Source organism: Aristolochia californica, unplaced genomic scaffold (genome assembly GCF_029961685.1).
Source record: "Aristolochia californica isolate CCGP_79_NKW_82.1479 unplaced genomic scaffold, dmAriCali1.0.hap1 SCAF_10, whole genome shotgun sequence".
Lineage (NCBI taxonomy): Eukaryota > Viridiplantae > Streptophyta > Magnoliopsida > Piperales > Aristolochiaceae > Aristolochia > Aristolochia californica.
In genome coordinates this window covers 6,382,642-6,405,194 of record NW_027181771.1, presented here as the reverse complement: position 1 = coordinate 6,405,194, position 22,553 = coordinate 6,382,642, and the positions used below count along the sequence as shown (strand labels likewise).

At 38.9% G+C, this 22,553-nt stretch overlaps 1 protein-coding gene across 2 annotated transcripts; it reads left to right on the top strand.

The window, feature by feature from the left end:
• The first annotated feature begins 172 nt into the window (after positions 1-172).
• On the top strand, positions 173-19,568 carry LOC137941040 (target of rapamycin complex subunit LST8). Of its 2 annotated transcripts, XM_068786263.1 has the most exons (12): positions 173-259; positions 554-612; positions 701-821; positions 3,010-3,111; positions 3,304-3,416; positions 17,671-17,740; positions 18,025-18,102; positions 18,204-18,320; positions 18,704-18,798; positions 18,884-18,963; positions 19,060-19,119; positions 19,207-19,568. In XM_068786263.1, the coding sequence occupies exons 3-12, from the start codon at positions 714-716 to the stop codon at positions 19,332-19,334; spliced, it is 951 nt and encodes a 316-aa protein (XP_068642364.1). In that variant the 5' UTR covers positions 173-259; positions 554-612; positions 701-713; the 3' UTR covers positions 19,335-19,568. The 2 variants fall into 2 exon arrangements, with proteins under 2 accessions (XP_068642364.1, XP_068642374.1); XM_068786273.1 differs by lacking the exon at positions 554-612 and having other exon boundaries at positions 189-259.
• The last annotated feature ends 2,985 nt before the right edge of the window (positions 19,569-22,553 follow it).

Here is a 22,553-nt window from a genome sequence, read left to right as displayed (position 1 = left end):
ACATGAAGTCGTTACTCTTCCGCTCCTTCAATGTGAGTATTCACTTTATGGGTATTTTAGGAATCTGAAAAGGCAAAAGACCAAAAGGCTTCTGGAAAAGTTTCCTGTGATCCGCTCTCGCATGTAACTTCAGGTGGGTCCATCCCATTGCGTAGGTGGCCTCCTCTCTGTTCTTCTCAGTGTAAATTTTCCCGTCGTAGCTGAATGGCTAAATCTCTAAAACCCCAATCTGTCCATGTCCGTTGAGAAGAAAGTGGAGGTAGGGCTTAACGTTCCCTTACTTTTAATCAATGGAATGGTGATTACAGATACACATTTGCGATGTTCTATTTTATTGTTCTGATTACATTGTCTAATTATATGCACTTGCAAATTAATCTTGCGCTGTGGGAGCAAAGTTTTCTGAAATTTTAAGTTGTTGAAGTTTTCAAGTCATTGGTAGTTTAATTTACTCTGGCACGGTTTTGGTCGAGACAATGAAACACGCACTCAGTTATAAGTTTCCCTGTCTTTATTTCTTGCATTGGTTAACTGGAATTTTATTGGACCTTAGGGTGGAAGAGAAATGGGTGACACTGACGGTGGGTGCTCGCTGCCTATTTGAGGATCCTGGTAACCGGAAAGCTGTCTTGTTTCCTGCAGCAAGTTGTTTATTCTTTCAGTTTACTAAGAACCCGATTTCTTCCTTCTGTTGGTGTAGCAAGGGATTTAAAATGAGTCAACCTTCAGTGATTCTTGCGACGGCTGGTTATGATCACACCATCAGGTTTTGGGAAGCCAAGAGTGGGCGTTGTTATCGCACCATCCAGTATCCAGATTCGGTGGGTCCTGTTTACTTAATCTGGTTCTTTTCCCTATATGTGCTTCAATTGTTTCTTTAAGATGATATGGTTTTGGGTAGTATTTGCTATATATCAGCTTGAAATGTCTCATCTTTTGCAGTATGTTACTTGTTGATTTCATCTAGGTTGTTTCTCTCTACTTCCTGGTCCAAAATTTTCTTTTCTTCTTTTACAAATATTTTATACTGTTATCTGATTCCATACTGCATAACTGCATGATCTCTCTATTATTGGTTGGTTGAGATGGATCATGGGAGCTGAAGAAATTAAAGACATGTTTATGAGAATGTCAAGCTTTCAGTAGTAGGTGTTTGTCCTATAAGATTCATCTGTTTTCCATCAATTTGAAGTGCAAAACCTTCTGTTATCCTTCTTATTTTCACTTCAATCTTTTATATCTTGATAAACAATATTATCCTTCTCCCTGACTAGTGAAAACCCAAGGTCCTGGTTGTATCTGCTGCATTTCTTTTTGGTACATTGTGTAATCGTTGAACGATACTGTAGGGTGGGACGTCAAGTTTGTAAGTTATTGCCATAAAAGCTGCCACCTTTTCAAATGATTCTTGCAACATCTGGTTATGATCGCTCAATCAGGATGTGGAAAGTTGAGAGTGGAAGGTGTTATCACACCATACGGTACCTTGATTCAGTGGGTCCAGTTCATTCATCCAATGTCTATAACCTTTGCATCTTACAACTTTCACTTTAGACCATAGATCATGCAGCGCTGTTTAACGAATTAGTTTATTACTGCTGCATTGTTAAACTTTTTGGGAAGATATATTATGTTGATACCTTTTTACTTTATTTCCACATGTTTTGCAGCCACAATGATTCTCTAGATTCGTATACATTACTCAGCTTGTTCTTGAAGGTGCAATAGGAGCTGAACATTTAAGTAAATATAACGAGGGTGTTATTAAAAGGCAAAAATAGGGTTTCTTCTTTAAACGGCATGAAACTGTTGTCTTGTATGCTTTTCTAATTTGAAACCAAAAGGATTATCATGTTGACAGTCACTTGTTCTGTATCACTAAAAATGAAATTAATGGTTCTCCATTTTTTATTTGCTGCATGCACTCAATTTTGGGAGATGATTTGGAGTGGAATATTATACTCTTTTATTTATGTGGTAAAGAATTCTGTTTTACTCAAATGTATCTTTTGTTGGATTGTAAGTTATGGAGATCATTTTTGTTAGGAATTGGATGCCCTAATTCCGAACTAACGAGAGCAATAATAATAATTGTGGAAGAAGGAAAAAATAAGCCCGGAAAAATACAACAAGATTTATGTAAGTTCGCCTGAAGGTGAGATTACGTCCAGTCTTTCGCCGCTACAGTAATCCACTATGATGGCACACACTTACAAGTGTTGTTTTTTCTCTAATCTCTCTTGGTCGCAACTGATGCTCCTTTAATGAATAATGATCATTATGTTGATGAAACCCTAACAATGGTGCTCCCATATATAAAGAAAAAATTAGGGTAACCGGATTACAAGTGTGAAATTCCCAAATTACCCTTAATGACACAACGATCAATATATCGTGGACCCAGGAGGAGGCTTCCCGCCCCCCTTCCATCCTCCACGATGACCTTACCACGAAGGTTGATCCATGCTAGAGGGTAAGGTGTTAATTAGGCTCCACAACTTAACAATTTTAATTGCATGAAACTGGGTTCAGGTTGCTTGTTTCTAAATTTTGCTATTTCAAAAACCAAAAGCAAAGTTTAACTTGATTTAGATGGCTCATCTTGGCAGTTTAAATAAATCTAGTTAGTAGGCATTACATGGTACAACTGATGGACATGCCATGTGGAAACTTGAGCATCTAAAAGATTGAAACTAATTTTGAGTTTGCAAGCATTTCTGGGAAGGGTGCACATAATAGGCCAAAACTCAATTGTTTTCTCAGAACGTGTATTCTCTAGATGCTAATTATTTAATGTAATCCAGAATGATGAATTTCTTCAGTGTTTTTACGGAGGGAGTCCTCTTTTGGGGCATCAAACTTGATTGTTTGAACTTCCATTTCGTGTATTGAGCCTTTGACTCAATGGCCATGAGCAGATTCAAGTGTCACCACAGTAATGGGTGTGTAGTGTGTTTAATGCAACTGACCTTCCAAAAACAAACTGACAGTGTATTAATGAGTATGCAGCAAGTCAACCGGCTTGAGATAACCCCAGATAAGCGCTTCTTGGCTGCAGCTGGAAATCCTCACATTCGGTTGTTTGATGTTAACTCAAACAGCCCCCAACCAGTATGTCTCTTGCTTTTGATTGTTTTTTTAATTCTCTATTATGTCTTCTTTATGGTTGACTTTCTAAGACTACCATGTCCAATGGAGTTTTTGTGCCACCATTGGCTTTCCATCTTTGCTGTACATTTGCAGGTCATTTCAAGGTCACTTTTTCTTTTCATTCTTGTGGTGATGTTATTATTCCATTACCAGGTCATAAGCTATGATTCACATACTAATAATGTGATGGCTGTGGGGTTTCAATGTGATGGAAATTGGATGTACTCTGGTTCTGAGGATGGCACCGTAAAGATATGGGATCTCAGGTAACTACTGGCTTCTTATAGTTCCACATTAGCCGACTAACATGTTGTTTATGGATTTTCTTTTTCTTTTTCTTCTTCTTTCCTACGAGCAAGATGAGAGAAATAGTTTATTTAGTGGGAAGAGAATACAAGGCTTTCAAAGCAGCAAAACATGCACAATTGAAACCTGCTTGGCATGCCTGAAATCCATTTGCAAGAGAATCCTAATAGCTAAATATTGCCCTAGTTATAAGTTTGGAATCCTTTGTGTTATGGACCAGACGATTTGTAACCACCTTTACTTGTTATGGACCAGACATTTTTTGCATTTAGAGTCCCTGCAATTGTGCTTAAACCTATTGAGTTTTTGTGGGCATCCTTGTGGTTATAGATTTTCCTACTTCCTGCATAACTCCCTCTCAAACTTCAATTTTCAATTAAAGAAAGCTCAAGGAATAATCTCTTACCTCCCGATGACTTGGTAGAGGCATTGCAATATTTTAAATTGAAGTAGTTAAAGTATTCTGCAAATGAAAAAGCTGTGTTAAAATCTCTGTAAGGGTATATTGGTCTTTTCATTACTCTGGTATGTGCCTTGGAAGGTAGCAGAGTATAGATGTCATGTTAGGAGCATTAGTTTCAAGTTTGATAGAATTCTTAGTATTCTAAGAGTTATGAGGGTTTAAGCTATGAGGGGCATTTTTGTACCTTTTAAGTCTGTAACTCAAGTGATTATATAAAGAAAAAGAGAGCTTTATTTCTGAGTCTGAAGGACTGCAGCTCCACGTACCCTTGATGCCCTTTCTCTCTCTATTTTTCTCTCTTTTCACTCTTGTTCTCCTTAAAGCTCTTATGTTTACATAGTATCAAAGCAATGAGATCCTATTGGTGAGCCTTTCAATTGTTTTTTTCCTTCTCTCTGAGTTTTTCTCCTACTTTGGAAAGGGGATTTACAGAATTTTGTTTGATTGAAGCTAAAGGTCCAATTTTTATTTTTCTCTGTGCCATAACCTTAGGGTTGATGACTTGTACTGCTAATTTGAGTAGTTATATGTGACATTTGTGCACCTAGAGGCTTGTACTATTGGGATTGTCCCAATCACTACTTGCATTGCCCATTTGAAAAGGTGACATCATCCTTCCCTGCCAAATTTATGTTTTTTTTTTTTTAATTGAATTTGGTTCTACGCTTATCAAATTGCATAATTGCTCGAGTTGAAGCCTCTCATTACCCTAATTGATTTGGTGTGGGCCACACACAACTTGCATAGATTCTGATTTTGTGAGGAATGGTATCTATTTGATCTACTTGTTGATATTTTGGTTAAGTGTTTTCACTAACTAGAGAGAAAGGAAACTCATATAGGAAGGACAATTGTGATTACTACTGAAAAGTTGAATGGCTAGAACTACCTCTAGCTAGTTAAAATCAGTTCGTATATATCTGAAGGCCAAGAGAAAGACTAAATAATTAAGAGATGATCATCTTGTTCCAGTCATTGATGATTGGGAAGCAGAAGATAGCCAAGTAATGACTTGGCTAATTAACAGTATGGATTCTAGACTCAGAAACCCGGTCTTCAATTGTTACAGTTAAGGAAATTTGGACTTCCCTTGAATTAATGTATGCCCAACAAAGTAACTTGTTAATAATTTATGAGTTATATGCCAAATGGTTTAGTCTAAAAGGGGGTGACAAAAAAAGTTATTGATTATTATAATGAACTGTAAAGTGTACTACAGGATATTAATATATATCATCCCTTTAGCATTGATTAGAAAGAACTTCGAAAGCGGCAGGGACAAATATATGTGGCCAAATTTTTGGATGGTCTGGGGTCTGATTATGATGCAGTTCGAACCAAATTATTTGCATCAGGTGATATACCTTCACTTCCTAGTGCTTTCAATTGGGTCATGCATGTTGTGATCCCACTGAGTTGTAAAGAAACAACAAATGTTGAGGCTACTGTCCTCAACATTCAACATGCACCAAATTGATTAGAAACCACATGTGCACAAGGTGGGGGCAGTAGAGGACGAGGCTGAGATAGTTTAGGTTGTGGAAGAGGCAAAAGTGAAGGAAGAAGTGACAGAAAATGCACACATTGTGGACGTACCAATCATTTTTCAGATAAATGATGGGACAAGTTTGGTAAACCAACATGGGTGAATTCTATTGTTCTTGAGGCTATTGGGACTTCTACTAGTGTAGGTGACATTGTATGCGGTGCTCCAGATGAGATGCAGCGATTACTCCTGAGGATCACACAATTGACTTCCTCTTTTGTCTGTACCTCAATCCATCCCTTTACCTAAAACCACTTTGGCAAGTTCAGGTGAGTTTGCTTTATGTATGAGTTCAAAGTCTATATTGGTTATTGATCTGATGTATCATCACACATGTTAGGCATAACCTCATTATTTTTTAATTTGAGTCAATTCTCACCATGTAAGCAAGTCACCCTTGCAGATGGCTCCTCATCTTCTATTAGTGGTGTAGACTCCATCCAACCTATCCCGTCATTGCGCTTAGCTTCAATTTTATTAGTTCCTAAGTTTCATGTGAATCTTCTATTTGTCAATCAAATTAAAAAGTCTTTGAATTGTTCAGTGACTTTTTATCCCAACATAGCTCTTTAGCACTTTATATAGATAGTATACTCTTCTAGTGGCATCTTCGGCTATGTCATCCCTCTAATTGCAAAGCTTTCTCAGTTATTTCTCGCTTTGCCATCTAGATTTGAGATTTATTGCGAGTTTTGTCAGGTAGGGAAGCACCGATGAGCATCTTTTCCTTCCGGTCAAACTTCTAGTTGTAGTCTCTTTGAAATAATTCATTTCGATGTATGAGGACCATGTCCTATTACTAGTATTTTTGGTTACAAGTATTTTGTGTAATTTATTTATGAATTTAGTAAATCTACTTGGGTGTATCTCCTAAGGGAGACATCGACGTTTTAAATGTATTCCTTACATTTTTCAATGAAATGAAAACCCAAATGGTAATCTGCGTACAAATAATGGGCTTGAGTTCAGAATTATTAATTTACTTCATTTTGCTAGTTCACTGGTATCATTAATCAATTTTCTTGTGTGTATACTTCATTGTAAAATAGAGTTGCAGAAAGAAAAAACTGTCATTTGTTTGAAGTTTCACACACTATGTTGTTTCATATGCTTCTTTCCAAGTCTTACTAGGGCGATGCAATTCTCATTGCTTGCTTTCTCATTGATAGGATACTTTTATCAGTACTTGGAGGAAAAATTCTACTTCACATTTTAAACTCTGATATCGAATTGTTTCCTATGTGTCCTCATGTTTTTGGATGCATGTACTTTGTGTATGTGTTTGGTCCTATGGTTGACGAATTCCCCCTAAGCCATTGTGTTTTCTTGGGCTACTTGTGCATACAAAAGGGATACAAATCTTATTGTCTGTCTACTAGGAAAATTTTTGTATCCGCTAATGTTACTATTTTTGTGGACACTCCATATTTCTTTGTGTTTGTTCCCTCACCCGTTCCTCCTAATCACTTCATTCTTGTTGTCTTGTGGAGGACGCTTCTAGCCTTGTGCCACTGGTTGAAGCATCCAAACCATTGTAAGTTTACCAATTTAAAGAATATACTAAGACGGCATGGAAGGTCCTCTCTCTGCCACTTGAGCTACCGTCCTATTAGTCGAGGATCCTAAAGAAAGTGACTTGCTTCTTCTTGTTGCTGCTAGTAAGGTTTCCGTACATTTACTCACTATCCTATTTCTCTGTTTCATTTGATTTATTATTTTAGTCCTTTAAAAAGTTTTCTCTATCAGTGTCTTCGTGTACTATTCCTTCCTTAGTGTAAGAAGCATTGTTGTCTCCTTTATGGAAATAGCAATGAATACATAGATGGATGCACTAATTTTTTTTGAAATAATATGGATGCTCTAATTGATCGAGGAACGTGGACATTATGTGATTTGCCACCTAGTGTTGCAATTATGGGTTGTTGTTGGGAATATATGGTGAAGTATAAAGCTGATGGATCTATTGAAAGGTATAAAGCCCTCCGTGTTGCTAAAGGCTATGCCCAAACCTATGGTGTGGATGTCTTTGGAACATTTTCTCCTGTAGCAAAGATTGTCTTCTGTTTAGATTCTTGTTTCAATGGCAATGACCAAGGGATGACCTTTATTTTAATTAGGTATAAAAATGCATTCCTATATGGAGACTTAGATGAAGAGGTCTTTATGGAACAACCTTCTGGGTATGTTGCTTAGGGAAAGACATGAAAGGTGTGTAAGTTGAACAAAGCGTGACCTTAAGTAGAGTCCTAGGGATCGTTTGATAAATTCAGCAAAATAGTTATGTTATTGGGCTTTTCTAGAAGTTACTATGACCATACTCTATTTTTATTTTGTTACAAGGTGGGACCCACCATGATCACGCGAGGTGGCATGATGTGTCATTACACGAGCCGGCATCCTTATCACATGAGTTGAAATATTTGGCAATCTTCCTTGATTAATGTAATCGTTTTATCTTCCCTTGATTTATGTAGATTCGGATAATCATAATTGATGTAATTAGAGATATTAAGGATCCTCTTTTATCTTTAAATATGTAATGAAAATAGTATAAATAGGGGTCTTGGTTGAAGGGTTCAATCAAGCTCTCCACTTCTCAACTCGTGCAGAATCTCTCTCTAGCCTAAACTCTTTTTTTCTCTTTTCTCTTCTCTCCTCTCTACTCGAGTTCTCTCTCTCTTTGCTCTTTTTCTTTTCCCTCTCTCATCTTGTTTGAGGTTTCAATCATGGGGTCCTAAATTCAACATATTTAAGAGAGATACTGGAATTGTGGTGTTGCTTGTCTATGTGGGTGATTATTATTTGGAAGTGATAGCCAAAGGATTCAAGAGGTGAAAGCACATCTTGCAGGATATTTCCAAACTAAAGACACCCACCACGCCCCTTACCGCTTCACCCAAGATTCGAACGCGGAATGTGGTGCCTAGCTCTGATATCATGTCAAACGCCTAGCTAATACAACTCACCAAACCGGTCTGTTAAGTGAGGAAAGCCAAATACCTAACCCAGGTGGACCAGGGTGGACGAAACCTAACCCAAGTGGACCGAAACCACCTAGCTCTGACACCCACTGTTCCCGTTCCCTACCGCTTCCGTCGGGATTTGAACGCGAAACGTGGTGCCCAACTCTGATACTATGTCAAGAGGTTGGCCAATACAACCTAAAAGACTAGACATTTAAGTGAGGAAAACCAACTTAATCAAGAGAGGTGGACCGGAACCACCTCTGACAGGGGTCACTGAAGTACTTTATGGGAATTGAGGTAGTAAAAAGTAAAGTAGGAGTTGTTTTGGCACAAAAGAAATTTGTGACAGATATGTTGTAGAAATATGGTTTACTAGGTGCAAAACCTGCAAATACTCCTATGGAAGTAAATCATAATCTCCATGAAGATGGTAGCATGGAACTCAGGGATAAGACTAAGGGTGAGCACGGGTTGGGTTAGGCACATAAGTCCATTACCCTAATTCTCCTCTCTTTTATCTAGCTGGTCACATTGCTGTTTTTCAGGATTCTTTTAGACCAGCAACCTTCCTTAATTAAATGAGATCAGGTCCCTTGCAATGATTCTGACGTTGGCTCAGCCTTAGAGCTTGGTTTTTTCTCAGTTTCCTTGAAGAAATATTGGTAGTAGACGTTGGTTATTACAACTGTTAAGTTGGGGTCTTCTGCCAACTAATAAATGCAAGATCTTTATAATCACTAATGTATGTGGGACTATCCTTAACACTCCCCCTCACGTGTAGGCACATAGATAATTTGGTAGAGGCCCTCACGTGGTGGCACGTGGATAATTTGGGTGGATGCCCACATATGAGAACCTTGCTCTGATACCATGTTAAATTTAGGTCGAAAGCCTTATTCCGAAATGACTAGCCAACTTAGGAAACCTCTCCTGCCAACTAATAAATGCAAGATATTTATACTCACTAATGTATGTGGGACTATCCTTAACAACAACAACAAAAGTTTTTTTCATTCTGCTCACACTACTTATTCTCCCCTGTTTGTTTTTTTGGCCTTCATTCTCTCAACTCAGGAACAAATTGTTGATGGCTGGATGAACAACACATATATCTTTCATATATATGATATTGGGACAAATGTTTTTGTTGAATTTGGGACCCCATGAATAATATCTCGAGCAAGGGGAGAGAGAAAGAAAAAAGATAAAAGGAAAAGAAGGCTCTCGGGTAGAGAGAGGAGAAGAAGAAAAAACTAAAGAGAGGAGAGGGATTTCTTTCACGTGAATGAGAGAAAAGCAGAGCTTGATTGAATGCCTCAACCAAGACCCCCTACTATTTCAATACATAATTAGGGAAACTCCTTAATCAATTAGGATTCCTACTTTCCCTTATAATACATCAATCTAAAGAAGATAAATCAATCATATAAATCAAGGAAGATATGCAAATCTTTCCAACTCATGTTGGGAAAGATACCAGCTCATTATGTCCATGTGGGTCCCATTTGATCCTCAAATCTTTCAATGTATTCCAGCTCATGTGGTGACTCCTCTTGGCTGACGTCCTCATGATGGGTCCCACCATAGTTGCACGTCATGGTGGGTCCCACATTGTAAGAGTTTTCTGTTTTTGAGGAGCTCTTTGCAGTAGCTCACAAGTTCTAGCTCTCGGCTCAGCATCGCTCAGCTGTGGTTTGTTCTTTTGGTTTTAACACAAGACCAGTCTTATACTATTTGGACTCATGTGAGAAGCCAATCACAAATACAAGACATCATTGCTCCTTATTATAAATTACTGCTATTGTGTCTCTTTGATTGGGACATTGTTATGGAAGAAAAAAAATCTTCGGTTGATTACCCTAGGTTCATTATTTACAGACTATTGTCGGCTTGATATAACTTGAATGATTTGGTTGGTTCAAAGAGTTCAGTTATACAATGGCTCTTAAGAACCCCAAAGGCAAGAAGCCCGTCTCTGTAGAGGAGTTTGAATTACTCCAGAATATCTCATATGATGACATCTATCCGCAAGAAACTGTTTCTGAAGAAGAATTTGAATTTCTTCAAAAGGTAAAGCATATGATGGCTCATACCTCCAACCAAGCCTTCCCAAACAAGGCTTTCTCAAAGAGTTGTCCCTCTATTATTGCTACTACTATAACATGTATGGTCTCGACTACCTCTCCATCTTGGATAATTGACTCTGGCCCTTTGAACACTTGACAAGTAATGGTAACCCCTTGAATTCTATTTTTCCTTGTTTGACTGACAAGTTTGTTTCTATAGTAGATGGATCCTAAACCAAGGTGCGTGGGATGGGGTCCATATTTGCTACACCTACCCTTCATTTAAAAGATGTTTTTTTTGTTCTTGAGTTCCCTTTAAATCTTTTATCTGTCAGTCAACTAACAAAGAAATTTAACTGTTCCATTACTTTTTCACCTACTTCTTATATTCTTCAGGATTTGAAGGCAAAACAGGTGATTGGTGGAAGCCATGAACAAGGGGGGCTTTGTTATCTCAATTTGCTTGCACTCACAGCCACATCTAGTGCTCATCATAAGACTCTTCAGTGGCACAATAGATTAGGTCGTCCATCCATGTAGTCTTTCAAATAGATGGTTCCTTACATTCCATTTCTAGTCCAAACTGTGAAGATTGTCAAGTAAGCAAACACCAACGGAGTACTTATTCTCCTTAGAGGTATGACCTACTTTAAAATCTTTTTGTGCCACGGTGTCTACTCAGTTCAATACTACCTTGAAGATCCTTCTCTTAGATAATACCAAGGAATGTATATCCGGATATTTCCAATCCTTTTGCACAGATACAGGAATTCTTCACCAAACTTTGTATCTACACACCACAACAAAATGGTGTGGCTGAAAGAAAGAATAGACATCTTCTGGAGGTTGTTTGAGCTCTTTTGCACCATATGCATGTGCATTACTTCTATTGCCCGCATGCCATCCTTACGGCCTATTTTCTCATTAACAAGTTGCCTTCCTCAGTATTTTGAAATAAGACCATACTCACATCTCTTTTCTGGAAATGAAATGTGTTCTCTTCACTTGAGAGTCTTTGGGTGTACTTGCTTTGTTCACTTTATATCCCCTCACACTACTAAATTGGATCCCAGGGCGATACATGTATTTTTTTGAGCTATTCTCGTATGTAGAAATGATGTGTTACAATCCTTCTCTAAAGAAGATGTTTGTTTTTAGTTGTTGATTTTCAGGGATCCATGTATTTAGCTCATGGAGAAAAAGAGAAAGACACCCATTGGGAGAAAAACAGGAGGAAGAAGAGGTTATGTACTTATGTCCTAATCCTCCCCCTAAGCTCAATTTATAGATTGATAAAACTATAATATTACAATAATACCATTGGAACTAATTACATCAATACCATCTCTATGAAATGACTCTTTATTTACCATCCTACCATCACTATGTGGGCATATAGGCCTTGAGCCTATCTTCCACATCTCTTGGATATGTGAGCCTTCCTTGGTCTTATGGGCTTGAACCCATCTTCTAACACACTTGGATGTGTGGGCTTGGGCCCATCTTCCAACACTTCTTCTCAAGCTTGGGGTGAGAGAACATCATGAACGCCCAACTTGCTGCCAATGGTGTATAGGATCTTCCCATATAAAATGGCAGTCTACCATATCTTCCAACTCTCCCCCTCAAGCTGGTAGTCTCTTCCAAGAGGCCCACATAATATAAGTGAGAGTAAAATCACTCCTAGCCGTAAGACACCGCTCCATACTCCAATCAAATAACTCATGTTGGATGTTGGGCACACTCCAATCTTTTGAAGGTAGTGGGTCTATAGGCATTGCTCAGAAGTGTAATAAAACTCCTTCATCACCGTGTCCCTCCACAGGACATCGACTCTTAAATGGTAGGAGTAATAAATGCCATATAAGGAGGATAACGGGTAATTACCCGGAAGATAATATTTTGGGGCCACCATGTGCTTTCTTCTTCATCAGAATAACCAATGCTGACAATAGTCAGCAATTGTGAACTCCTTCAATAATAATGGTTCAGCCAAAGAGACACAATAACAACAAATGAAATGGGTCTTGGCCCATAACGCGTACCAAATAATGAAAATCCTTAAAAAAATACCCATAAAATAATCCAACGTGAGTTTGTGCACCAAATAATATGTTGACCAAGGAATAAGCTGCTAATACTTCAAAATAATAATCTAGTCGAAGAAAAAGGAACCGATTCGAGCCGAGTCAAATATCAAACCAATATAGCCGAGTCGCGGAAGAAATAAGTGTAGAACTCGGCACTCGGCACCCGGACCCGTATAATAGAGGCAATAATCTAGTGAGCTGAGTCACGTTGATTTGGATTTGAGTTGACCCGGACCGAGATGACTCAGTTTGAGTTGGGCCGAATCTTCTCGGCCTGCTGGGTTAACCCAAGTGGAAAAGAGGCAATAAGCGACTCTTGGGTCACTGGTTCGCATACTTGACCCGGTGGTCCGAGTTGGGCTGAATCAGCACTCGATTGAAAAACACTACCTAACTTGGGGAATTAAATCCGAAAATATACCTTTGTCTTCCTCCCCGCGACTCTGGCTCCCGAACAGCACAGGACAGCAAAAATTCGAGATAAACTCGGATTCAGCAAGCCAAACTGGGAATGTAATCCCTCGAGACTTCCGAAAACAGCAATGAGAATTGCAATGGACTGCTGATCAAGCGACGAAAATAAACTACCAAAGATAGCAGAAAACCTCGGATTTGCAAAAACTTCCTTTGTTAACGTCCGACTACTCAGCGGTGATGATGGCAATTCCAGTGAAGAAAGCGGTGCTCGGAGGCTACTTTCCAGAAATATCACGTATGACTTCCGAAGATATGCAGTGTGCTGGCTGTTGATTCCTGAAAATCAGATTACTGTGTTGGAAATCAGATTGCCGTTGATTGAAGATGAGCCAGTGACGGTAATCAACCAGCGGAAGCTCAGATGACTTTCCAAAACACAAAAACACAACAGAGCAGTTGTCCTGTGTCTCCACCTCTCTTGGTGTCGCCGAAGTTATTTGTAGAAGGATACTGCTTGTTGACAGATATTCTCGAAGAATAGTTTTGAAAGAGTAGTTTCCTAGTGATCCAAAAAATCCGCTTCAGTCCAATGTGACCCCAAAAAACGGATGCAGAGAAGTAATGACACAAGGAGATTTTGAGGCCAGTGGGTCCCTGGCCTTCGAGGAGAGGTGGTCGGACACAAGCGGAGATTGACGTTGATTGCCATCTTTGACACGGAAGCAGCCTAAAAAGCATCCCATGCAACTAAATATATCCAGGAGAAGGCGCACCAATATGTGTAACTGATCCCAGTGCATTAATTAAAACTTAAGAATCGCAAACGTGACTCTTTTGGTTCCAACACAGAAAAATCCCAATTTGCATAAATCTTCTTGATTTCTTCCCTGTCAAAGCTGACATTTTGTTGCACAAAGAGCTCCTTTTTCTCTTCATGGAGCTTATAAGATGAATGAGGATTTTGACTTTGTTGTTCATCCCAATTGAGTTTCTTGCAAGCAGTATCAAGAAGCCAAAAATGAAATTTGGATGATGCACCATCCCCAACTTCAAGTTTCTCCAATGCCAATCTTTTCCCGCAGGACTTTAGAAAATTTGCCTCATCCTTGAGTTCTTGATCTTTGGAGTCTCGACCATCACTAATCTTCAAAGGCTGAAAATCATGACTCTTCAGATGCTCGTGAGAATTTTGATCTGGGTAGAATGATCAGCCGAGAAAACCATACTACGAGTCCTGAATGTCAACGCTCTGATACTATATTGATTTTCAGGACTCCATGGATTTAGCTCATGGAGAAAAAGAGAAAGACACCCATTGGGAGAAAAATAGGAGGAAGAAGAGGTTATGGACTTATATCCTAACCCTCCCCCTAAGCTCAATTTATAGATTGATAAAACTATAATATTACAATAATACCCCTGAAACTTCAACTAATTACATCAATGCCATATCTGTGAGATGACTCTTTATTTACCATCCTGCCATCACTATGTGGGCTTATGGGCCTTCTCCTTGATCTGTGGGCCTTGAGCCCTTCTTCCATATCTCTTGGATGTGTGAGCCTTCCTTGGGTCTTATGGGCTTGAGCCCATCTTCTAATACACTTGGATGTGTGGGCCTTCCTTGGTCTTGTGAGCTTGGGTTCATCTTCCGAAACTAGTGATGTAACATTCTTTGAAGAACAACCTTTTTATTCATCCGCTAGTGCCCCACCTAGTTTCTTTGCAGCAAATGAATTTCCTAAGCCTATGGTGTCGATTGATGACTTAGCAATTCATGGCCATGATGACATATCTATTCTGCCCCCCTAAAGCATTAGCCAATACTATAACTATAGAGTCTGCAGACCCCTCTGAGGTAAGTTTTCCTTCTCTACCTTGTATTTTTGGTCCTCAATTTGATACTCGGCTGATTGCTCTTCTGAAAAAGCATAGGTCATGCACATGACCATCTACCTCTCATCCCATCTCTCATTTTTTATCAAGTCATTGGTTATCCTATCTTGGTATCAGTTTCTTGCCACTATTTCTTCTATTTCAATTCCTCAGTCTTATCAAGAGGCCCTACAACATCTAGGATGAAAAACAACCATGGATGAAGAGATGGCAATTCTCTATGAGAATCAAACATGGCAACTTGTTCCCCTACACTCCGTTAAAAAGGCGGTGGGCTATAAATGGGTCTTCATTGTAAAACATAATTCGGGTGGCTCCGTGGCCCGCCTTAAAGCCCGACTTGTGGCTAAAGGCTATACTGAGTGTTTACGGGATTGATTATGAGGAAACTTTATCACCCGTCGTCATGTTCAACTCAGTACATCTTTTACTATCTCTTGTTGCTAACTCTAGAGGCATGTTTTTAAGTTAGATGTGAAGAATGACTTCCTCAATGGCGACATTAACGAGAAAATTTATATACAGCAACAACCTGGATATGTGGTTGAGGAGGAGTTGGTATGTCGCTTATAAAAATCGTTATATGGTTTGAAGCAATCTCCGTGGGCCTAGTTTGACAAGTTTAGTCAAGCAATGCTCTGATTCGGGTTCACCCGGTGCTCTGTAGACCATTACGTATTTGTCAAGCATACTGTGAAAGGGGTGGTACTACTTGTGTATGTAGATGATATTATTTTGAGAGGCAGTGATACCGATAGCATTCGACAAGTCAAACACAAGATATGTAGTGAATTCAAGACAAAAGACATGGGGACTCCTTAAGTACTTCCTTAGTATTGAGTTTTTTCAATCTAAGCATGACATCATCTTATCATAGAGGACTTGTGTTTGACTTGCTTAAGGAAACATGAATGATGGGATGTCGTCCTGTTGAAACCCCTATAGAGACGAATACAAAATCATGTGTTGATTTTGGAGAAGAAGTTGATGTGGGCGAGTACCAGAGGCTAGTTGGGAAGCTGATTTATCTCACCATGACCAGATCGGATATTTCTTTTGCAGTTAGTGTGGTCTGTCAGTATATGCATAAACCTCAGATTTCTCATTGGCAGTCATTGAAAAGGATTCTCAGGTACTTGAAAAAGGCACTAGGACAAGGGCTTCTATATGAGTGTCATAGTCATTTCAATGTTGAAATTTTTACTGGTGAGGATTGGGTTGGATCCCCAGATGATAGAAAATCTATTGCAGGATACTGTACTCTAGTTGGTGGCAATCTTGTTACATGGAGGAGTAAAAAACAAAATGTAGTTGCAAGATTCAGTACAGAAGCAGAATATAAAGTTATGGCATATGCGGTAAGCGAGCTTTTATGGATTAAATCCCTTCTAGCAGGGTTGGGATTCAACAAAGAAGGCCTGATGGAACTCCACTGTGACAATCAAGTTGTAATCCACATTGCCTCCAACCCGGTTTTTCATAAGAGAACTGAGCATATCGAGGTGGACTGTCGCTTAGTGAGAGAAAAATTACAAGCAGGAATTATAAGTTTTAAACATGTCTCAACTCACGGACAACTTGCTGATATATTCACAAAGTCAGTTAACTCCAAGGTTCTCTCTACTGCCTGCACCAAGCTAGGGATATATGATGTCTTTTCACCACCAACGTGAAGGGAAGTGTTAGAAGAAATAGGCAAACTTAGGTGTCATTGATGTAATTATCTTATGATCTTTGCCCCTTATTCATTCCTTCTAAGGTGAAGGGTACACTTGTAATTTTCTTATGTTTGGCATTTGTAAATACAGTTTAAGGGGTAGGGTTAGGACATAAGTCTACAACCCTAATTGTCCTCTCTTTTCTCTCCTCAATGTGCTCATTACTCTCTCTCTCTCAGCCGTCCTCTCCTTCTTTTTTTCTTCTCTTCTTCTTCCTTCTTCCTTCTCTCCTTCATTATTAAAGACCTTAATGCTATGGAATCAGGCAACAATTTTTATTGCTAGCAACACTGTATTTCATGAACATACAAAACATGTTGAAGTGGACTATCATTTCACTTGAGATACAGTGGTGAGTGGAGTAGTGGTAGGTTTGTATGTTCGATCTGCTAATCAGATTGGTGACATAGTCAACAAAGCATTGGGCGAAAAAAAATTGGGATCTTTTATAACAAGTTGGAACTGTTTGATATATACGCTCTAGTTTGGGGGGGTTAAAATCTCTGTAACAGTATTTTGGTCTTATCACCACTCTGGTATGTATCTTGTAAGCTAGTAGTAGTATAGATGTCATGTTAGGAGCATTAATTTCAAGATTTATAGAATTCTGAGCAGTATTCTAAGAGTTATCAGGGTTTAAGCTGTGAGCAGCATTTTTGTAACTTTGCTAAGTCTGTATCTCAAGTGATATATAAAGAAAAAGAGGGCTCGATTTCTGCCCTGAAGGAGTGCAGCTCCACACACTCTTGATTCCCTTTCTCTCTCTACTTTTCTCTCTTTATCTCCTTAAAGCTCTTCTTTTTACTGGGTGCTATTATGGGAATTCATTTGTAGAAGGCAAATGAAGAAAAGAAACATATGAAGTCATTACCATATTCTCACATGAGCCGCTAGATCAGTGGGTTGAGTTCCCACTCCTAATTTTTAGCACTCTCTCAATTTTTTCTAACAGTTTTTTTTCTCTTCGTAAGTAATGTGATCATATCTTTTACTTCTCCAGCTCCATATGTAGTTCATTTAGTTTGACACCATCATTTTAATTGCATTAACAGAGCTCCAGGTTATCAAAGAGAATATGAAAGTCGTGCTGCTGTAAATACTGTTGTTCTTCATCCAAACCAGGTCAAGTATCAAGTGGTGCTTCCACTTTATTTCTTTTTGCAATTAGGAGTAGCATGATTGAAAGACCTATCTTGATGTAATGAGTTTTTGAGTGTATTAGCATGATCAAAAGCCTACTACTTTGATCAAAAGACATTTCGGTCCCAGTTTTGGTGTCTTAACTTTTCTCTTTTCACCTCTTGTCATCACATCTAGGACTTGCTTCATTTCTTAATACAGTAAAGTTTGTTTGTTTTGTGGTTCTTATTTGTGCTTATTGGATCAATGGATGTGCATTGGTGCAGACGGAATTAATATCGGGGGACCAAAATGGAAATATACGTGTGTGGGATTTGACTGCTAATTCATGTAGCTGTGAATTGGTAGGTTGCTGTCATATTTCATCACTTGGGTGCCTTTGCAGCATCAGTTGTGTTCTTGGAGTTTAGTATCTTCATTTAATTCTACTAAATCTTGATTGAAGGTCCCGGAGGTGGACACAGCTGTGAGGTCTTTAACAGTAATGTGGGATGGGAGTTTAGTTGTTGCTGCAAATAATCATGGGACTTGTTATGTTTGGCGTTTGTTACGTGGAAACCAGGTGAATCTTTTTTCTACTAGTGCCATTCTTTGAGTTTTAAGTCAGGACAGACATATCTGTGTACCTATTTGGCATCTGAACGATTCTTTCCACTCTTTCTTTCTTCTATGGTTTGGCATAAATATGGTGCTTTACGTTTGTCTGGTCAATGAAATTCTTTGAGCCATCAGTTCAGTGCCACCAGTTGGAGGTGCCGTGATTGTATATCCTTTGCCTTTGACTGTTCCTTTTGTTTGAGTTTCAATCTTCTTTGGGTGTACATTCTTTATTCATCTTTCACTACTAAAAGGTTCTATTTCTCTTTACCGTTCCTCGAACATTCTACAAGGCTAATCACCTTTATTTTTTTCTGTTGTTTTCTGCTGTTAATATTCTCGATACAGACAATGACAAACTTTGAACCCCTGCATAAACTACAAGCACATAACGGCTACATTCTAAAATGTTTGCTATCACCGGAGTTTTGTGAACCTCACAGGTTTGACATTCTGCTCACTTACTAGTATCTTTTCTGTTATTCATTTTCTCTAGTTGCACTCTTGTTCACTTCTTTGTTTTTTCAGGTATCTTGCAACTGCATCTTCTGACCATACTGTTAAAATATGGAATGTTGATGGTTTCACCCTGGAGAAAACTTTGACTGGTAAAAGCCTTTGATTATATTGTTCCTTAATAAAGTAATGCACCTATGAAATGTCTTCCAACTGTCTTCCTTGTGGTCTGTTTATTGCGTTCATAGGGCATCAGCGATGGGTCTGGGACTGTGTATTCTCTGTAGACGGGGCTTATCTAATTACAGGTGGGGAAGACTATGGAAGCATTTTAAGGAATTTTTGTTTGTCTATTAGTATTTATACCATATTTGCTAATTTATTTTCAACTCCAGCTTCATCTGATACAACTGCGAGGCTGTGGACAATGGCAACGGGAGAAGCCATCAGAGTTTACCAGGGACATCATAAAGCAACGGTTTGTTGTGCTCTTCATGACGGCGCAGAGCCGTCTCAGCCATGAATTCTTCTGAGTTTGCTCGTATTAGATGTACGTGACAGTCTATAATAGTGATTTCTCCTTGCTCTTCAATTTGCGTGGAGGTGGCAGCTTGTTCCAAGTTTTACCCGGTGGCTTTCGTCATCTACTTTGGCAACTAGAATTTAAGTTGGAAATTAGAATTTTGGATCCTATGCATATTTCAAATTCTTTATCATCAAATGAAATAAAATTAGAAAGAGAAGATTTGAGTGTTGATTCATAATACTCTGTTTGAAGGAACATGTTCAATGCTTCGAAAGCGCAAATTACTGATGGCTAATTGCATTTCCGTAAATAATAAAAGAAAATCTCTTATGTATTTTATCTTGGATCATCTTCGTTGTTTGCCCCCTAGTTTTATAGATTTCTCCAATGCCCAATTTGATGGGAGAATACTTAAAATAAAGAAATAAAAAAAATATAATACTTAGTGTTGACGACTTCATATGTACTGAAAACAGTTTCCAGTGTTAGTGCCCCAACATGAGAAAAATATAAAAAACAAGAGAATCTTTAAACTTTTATAGTACACTTAATTATAACATAATTTTTAAACCCCAAATTAGGTAAAACAGCCATTATTATTACACAAATAAGTTATTTAGGGGGGGGGGGGGGTTAGTCAAGTTGAAGGACGAGATAATCTTCAACCGCATAATGCCCTTCAACACTTGAAGTCGTTAGTGGAGCGCAGATGAAGTTTCATCTCAATGTAGGGGATGAAGGGGTCCTTCATCTCCACGGTTTAATTTCGATCATCTGGAAGAAGGCCTTGTTTGATCTTCTTTGAGTTGAAGGACGGGCGACGCTGGCTTTTTCCCCTCTCTCCTCGCACCCCCCCTCGCGTGTCGTCATTTCTCATTTTTCCTTCCTCTCTCCCGCACTCCCTCTCTCGTCTCCCTGCGTCCCCGATGAGACTGCTGCCATAAAATCGATCGGACTTTCGTCTCCGGCCACCGTCTCAGTTCCCTCTCGTCTCCGGCTTCATCTCTCGGTCTTCTCTCAGCCTCACCCTCTTTCTCGCACCCCCTCTCTCGTCTTCGTGACTCTCTCTCTTCTCTCAGACTTGCTCTCTCTCGCTTCTCTCTCTCTTATCCCTCTCGACCTCCCTTTCTTCTCTGTCTTCTCCCTCTCTTCTCCCTTTCGGCCTCCCACTCCCTTCTCTCTCTGGCTAGTCTCCTTTCCCCCGAAAATACCTTCCGATTTTGTTCGATTTCCCCATTTCCATTTCGATTTTCTTCGATTTTGGACACTTGGGCATCAATTGCTTAATTTCTACTTCAATTAGGTATTGATTTCACCCTTCGGCTTCAGTTTTACCCAAATTTCAGAAGGTATGCCTAAACCCTAATTTTTTTCATTAAATTAGTGTTTTATTTGATTTAAATTTATTTTCAGTGCCTAATTGGGGGTTATTTGTGCATTATTGTGGGATTTAGGGTTACGGTTTATAGTTTAAATTATTGATTCGTGTATGGATTATTTTTAGGGTTTGCTGCTCGGTATTTAAGGGTCCTGTAATTAGGGTTTAGGGTTTATGGTTAAGGATTTAGGGTATTTTAGGGATTAGGGTTTTTAAGGTTTAGGGGGTTTAGGGTTTTTAAGGTTTTGGAGGAGGGGGGGGGGGGGGGGGGGGGGGGGGGGGGGGGTTGTGTTTTTATGCTATAGGGTTTTTTGGGTTTAGGGTTTAGGTTTTAGGACTTTTAAGGTATTAAGTTATGGAATTAGTGTTTAGGGTTTAGAGTGTAGTAGGCGATAGGGTTTAGGTTTTTTTTTATGGTTTGTGTTTTGGGTTTCGGGTTTAGGGTTTAGGTTAAGGATTTATTTTATTTTAGGGATTAGGGTTTTTAAGGTTTAGGGGGTTTACAGTTTTTAAGGTTTTGGGAGTTTTGTGTTTTTAAGCTCTAGGGTTTTTTAGTTTTAGGGTTTGGAATTAGGGTGTAGGGTTTAGGGTTTAGGGCTTTTAAGGTATTAAGTTCTGGAATTAGTGTTTAGGGGTTTTTAGTCCAATTCAAACACTGTTGAGTCGCCTACACGGGCGTCCATTAGCCAACGAAACCCGACCCCCATCACTGACGAGGTACAATTCATAGTGACTGCGAAGTTATATGGGGCTCTACCAGGGGTCTTCGGTGAATTTGGACTTGATGTGTGTGTGTTCTCATTGTTTAGTGCATATATAGTAGTGAAAATAATTTAATTAATTTTAAAATGTGATAGAATGTTGTTGAGAATTTTTGAAGTGCTATGGAATGTTTTTCCCATGTGGTGAGGAGATTCGGGTATTATACATATCCACCACATGGTGTTTTTTTTATGGTTTGTGTTTCCGTGACGAGTAAAGGTTGTCTGGTAAAGTTTTTTCCGTGAGTACTATCTCGGATTTAAATTATATATGGCTGCAAGAAGACAACCAAGTGGTCGAACATATGATATTTGGACATTCGATGATGATAGCAAAATGCTCGATCTCTTGGTCGAGCAGGTCAATCAAGGGAACAAGTTGCCTAACGGGGTGTGGAAGCATGAGGTATACATGGACTGTATAAATAAGTTCAATTAAGACATAGTCATGAAAAAAACTGTTGAACAAGTGAAGAATCGAACAAGAGCATGGAAGAAAACATACCAAACGGTAACGAGCTGTATCAACACTAGTGGGTTTGGTTGCGATGCAACCACACAATGAGTTACTGCATGTAATTTTGTATGGCTTGACTACATAAAGGTCAGTAAATCTATATGGCTTGACTACATGATGTACTATAAAATATTTTTTATGTTTTCCGTGTTAGTATAACTCTATTCTAAGACGTCTAAATGATGTTTTATTCTTGTAGGAGCATAAAGATGTTGAGAAGTACAGACGTGAAGGCTGCCCCATGTACGACAAATTAGGTGTGGTGGTGGGAAACACAATAGCTGAGGGTCAAGAGGTGCAACCTTTGTAGATCAAGGCGATGAGGTGATCCGTGAATCAGAACATGTCCCGATGGATGAGCCAGAGGATGTTGATATAGTTAAGGATACTCTATCACCATTATTAAGCATGAATGAGTCTCTAGGTAATCAATCTGAAAGAAGTAAACGGTCATCTTCAAGTCGTCATAGAAAGAGAACCGAAATGCCCGATGATGACACTAGAAGATTCTTTGATGCAATAGATCGAATTGCTAAGATATTTGAGAATTTCATGATGAA